This window comes from Egretta garzetta, unplaced genomic scaffold, assembly GCF_000687185.1.
Source record: "Egretta garzetta isolate BGI_Z169 unplaced genomic scaffold, ASM68718v1 scaffold326, whole genome shotgun sequence".
Taxonomy (NCBI): domain Eukaryota; kingdom Metazoa; phylum Chordata; class Aves; order Pelecaniformes; family Ardeidae; genus Egretta; species Egretta garzetta.
Genome location: NW_009260026.1, coordinates 2,605,921 through 2,610,273, shown reverse-complemented (window position 1 = coordinate 2,610,273; position 4,353 = coordinate 2,605,921). Strand labels below are relative to the sequence as shown.

The window sequence follows — 4,353 nt, the reverse complement described above, 5'->3', positions numbered from 1 at the left end:
GGCAGGATGCCCTGCCAATGCCCCCAGACATGGCAGCGTGTTGAAATGCCACGACAAAAGAGGAGCTGGCAGGGGAAAGGAGTATATGGCTACCTTTGATACTAATCTGTCTCATCCAGGACTACTGCTAATATATCCTAAGAATAGAAACAGCTACCAGAGCCAAAGTTCACAGGAAAGAAAAATGGCCAAAATATTTCTGGTTTCTGTTAAATATAACAGTTCCCTCCCAAGAATACAGTTTGGGGAACTTTAATATTCTCTTTCGGGGAATTATAAGTAGTGCCACCCCTCCCCCCCCCCCCCCCATCTGGAAATATGGTGCCTTCATAATGCAAAATGTTCAGAGTTTGTGACAAAAAAAAAAAGTATCCTATATAACCATCCATATTACTCCCTACAGACAAATATATTCATATCTGCATATCAATATAGTGTAACTGCACATCCCTGCAACGTGACGTGGCTCCTGCCCGAGGTCTATCTCACAATTACCCATTTAAGCAACTGTTTTGAAATTACAGGGCTAAGGAGCTCCAGGTTTTGAAGAGAAAGGCCATGCTGCACTGCCTGCTTTTGGCATACTACTTCAACTAGTCCAACCTTACATGTTCATAATTTTCAAGAAAAAAGGCTATGTATAATTACATACAAGAGGTCTGGGGGAAAGGCGGGTGATGTGGAACAAAGTGCACATTTTCAGGAGCTTTGGAAGCTGGTGCGGCTTACCAAGATCAATGACATGTCATCCCAGAGGAGCACTGAAAAAAGCCTTTGTAATTCTGCTCCCCTTCTGTCTGTCTGTATTTTGTATTTCTAAGCAGGCAGTTTGCAGACAGCATGCATGTCCGTGCAGCCACCGTGCACTGTAAATGCATTTAAGCACACAGAGCATCCATGTAACATAGTGTTAGAGATTACAGGCAAATAAAGTACTGTGCAAAGCTGGATGGTACAAAGAAATGCATATTTAAATTAGAAGTTAATAGAGAGAGAAAGAGTTGAGACAGGAGATGGAGAAATTGTTCTTATGATCTAATCAATAAAATGTCCATCTAGCAGATATTAAAGTGGTCTCTAGGCCATGGAGAGCAGCATGTTTTCATTTTGACTAATGCACCTCAAACATAAAGCAGTGGGAAATACTGTAAATAACATTTTAAAAAATAGTTCCCAAGAACAACAAAAAGTCTAGCTGAAAACAATGCATCTGAATCAGGTTTAAATTGGTTTTCAAGAAATAGCCTGATGCATGCAACATCAGCCTCTCAAAAAAGAGCTTGATACAAGAGGCAGTACAGAAGCAGATTGAGTAGGAAAGATTTTCTGAGCTGCTGAATTTATAAAAAGGTAAATACCATTACAGAAAGGTATTATGTACAAAAGGGAAAGGTTCAAGATAAGGAGGAAAAAAAAAAAAAAGAGAGAGAGAGAAAAAAGAGAAGCTTTTCCTCCTACAAGTGAGGGGCAGTGAAGTTTTTAGGGCTCAGCTTGATATTTCAATAAATAATTATGTTTTTCCAACTGAACAACTGGCTAGACATGGCAAACTGTAATTAACACCAAGAAGCATAATACCATTTGGCATGCTTACACCTTGTTTCTGAACAGGAGGCTGCAAGAACCCTTTAAAAGCTATTCAAAGAAACTTATAATTATAATTATGTGCTAGTGTGATTAGGCTCTTCTAATAATGTCATGCCTATTGAGCGCACCCTGTTGAAAAGCCCACATAAAAAATGCACAGTTCCACTGATCTGTATGCTTATGTCAGAAGCCCTCATTTGGTGATCTGAGAAATGAAAGAAACATTACTATGGAGATTAAGAAATTTGGTTTAGCACTGTAAAATAATATTATAATTGAATAATATTAGCACCAACTATTAATAAATGTGCCAGCATTTCCCATTAGAAGACACCATATGCCATTGCTTATAGCTATGCCAAAAGTTTTAAGCTGTGGGAGTGAATCTCATGTTAAAAAGTTCTTTGAATACTTTATGGCTTTGGTGACCTGCAGCAGAACTTTGACTATCGGCAACAAAGTGGGCAACAAATACACACTTTTGACTGTGCAAGAAGGGTCAAACAGCATTAAGGTCATAGACCAATCTTATTATGCATGCAATTATAGAGGTGCTAAACATTTTTATTACTATTACAAAGAGCCATTATAACAGAAGCTCTCTTTTCATCATCTTTATTGCTGGAAGCAAAGATACTGTCTACAACTTTACGTAAAATAAGACATAAAAGTGCTCTCAGTCCAATTGCATTAGTAACTAGCTCTTGTTCATTTTAATTTAGAAGGACTGATAGGTCTAAGCAAGAAATGAAGATGCCTGCTACCTTAGGCCAATTAATCCATGTACTTGAGAATGTATTCTTGAGAGTTAAACACAGCGGCATGATTCCTGAGGACCCATGAGTATACATGGGCATGTAGCTTATAGAAGGTGAACAGCATCTGGCTGATATAATGCAAGCAAGAAACCTTTGCAGCTGCTGAAGCCTGTAATGATCTAGCAGAAATGTACATCAGCTGCTGTTTGAATGCTTGTGTTACCGAGCAATTTTTGTAGCTAATCACCTCTGCTCACATAGCCTGGATGAGTTTCCAGAATGTGGGACAAGTCAGACAAAAGAGCCTTCTTTGTGCCATTCAGCCTCCCTTTCCCTCTCAAACAACCGTGTGCCTCATCTCACAACCCCTCCAGATGTACCAATTATTATTTCTGGAGTCAAAGTAGAATTTACCACCCCCATTTGGGAAAGACCCTCAGGGTTGCAAAAATCTTCAGACAAAGCAGGAAGGTATTATCATTACACTGTATTAAAAAGAAAATAAATTATTGTCCATAAAGCAAGGCATTACCATTCTCTTCATCTCCTTAGAGACCTGGTGAGCTCCAAGGTGGTTATAAAAGGGCCGGTCAACACCCCAGTGTGGCGGGTTATGGCTGATGGAATTAGCGCGCTGACGGTTCATCTTGGCTATTGTGGCTTTCTCGTCTTTCTGAAATACAAACGAGAGAGAAATGCAGAATAAATTTTGAAACATTTACACGGCAGTCGTTGTCCAAGCATCTCTCATTTCCAACCTCTCACTCCAGAACCTGGCTTTGCACCTTGAAATTTATGAAGTGGCTGCTGATCAGGAGCAGTCCCAGTGCACCATTTCTTTTTTTTCTCATTTTTTAGAATACTTGCCCCTAAGCGGTGCCCACCATTTTACTCCTTTGCTTGTCTTGAATAACCATCATAACCTGTGTAAACACAGGGAGCATTCAAAAATAGAGACATCTATTTTCTTTTTTAGTAAACTGAATCAAACTGAATAATTTCAAATAGGAAACTGCCGTTCCAAGCTGAGATACTACATAGAGACTCCTCAAAAAAGACTGGTGCGTCTGCAAGAAAAATGACACACAGAGCAATCTGGTTGAAGAACAGGAGCCTTGAAGCTGTGGGAATAAAGGACACCTTTCTCTGTAGGTACAAGGAAATAATTTTCCACACCTGCAAGAGCATCTTCCCAGACATGCTAAGAAGGCATGTAAATCTTGCAAACAACTTAACTGCGTATCTCTTAAGGGTAATGATATTGCGGAGTGTGACAAAATGGTCTCCTCTACCCTAATGCTAGCTGCAAATTTTATCATTGACCCTAACTTTTCTGAAGTTTGGGCAAAGTCTTTGGTTTTGTCGTGAGAGCTGTTTTTGAATCTTGGTTGTAATTGGAGCTTACTGCAAAGTTTGCACAGGATCTATCAGAAAGGTTTCATTCAAGCTTAATGCCAGTTACAAGAGCACAGAAGTGCAGCATGTAACTAGGCTAAACAACAGGCTGGTTAGTTCCTTATTTTGAATATATTCTCTAGCTAAAAAGACAGGTTTCCAGGTGGATCATGTTCTGTGGAAAGACAGGAGTTTACTGCACAAGATCAAACCTTTTAATCTTCTCTATCAAGGACTGCACTGGAGACTTGCTCAGTGAGGACTCTGTGATTTACCTGTACTGACTCAGAAGGCAGAGGGGTGGCATAATTATTACATCCTTACTTAAAAGAGGCAAACGCTGGAGAGCTTGAAAATTCAGACAGTAAGGATAGCTACAACTTCGCTTTTTATTACTTGGGAGATTAAACTTTTTAAAGAGAATTGCTGCTTCCATGAGATTACTGAAAAAATTAGACACAGTAGATAAATTTGGATTTCAGAAAGTGTTCAGACAACTGAATAATTTAAAAAGAAAGCATCAGTTGTTTTAAACTCTAGAATCTTGGTTCAAGTGTTGTATGACAATACAGGTAGGTCCGCTTCTTTTTTTGCCTGGAGTCTGCTTTCCCTA

At 39.3% G+C, this 4,353-nt stretch overlaps 1 protein-coding gene across 1 annotated transcript in view; it reads right to left on the bottom strand.

The window, feature by feature from the left end:
* Positions 1–4,353, bottom strand: part of ADCY5 (adenylate cyclase 5) — a gene marked incomplete at its 5' end in the record, with an annotated part of 223,594 nt that overhangs the window by 43,899 nt on the left and 175,342 nt on the right. The window contains one exon of the mRNA XM_009640836.2: positions 2,878–3,018. Within this exon, the coding sequence (XP_009639131.2) occupies positions 2,878–3,018 (141 nt within the window). The remainder of the gene's footprint in view (positions 1–2,877; positions 3,019–4,353) is intronic.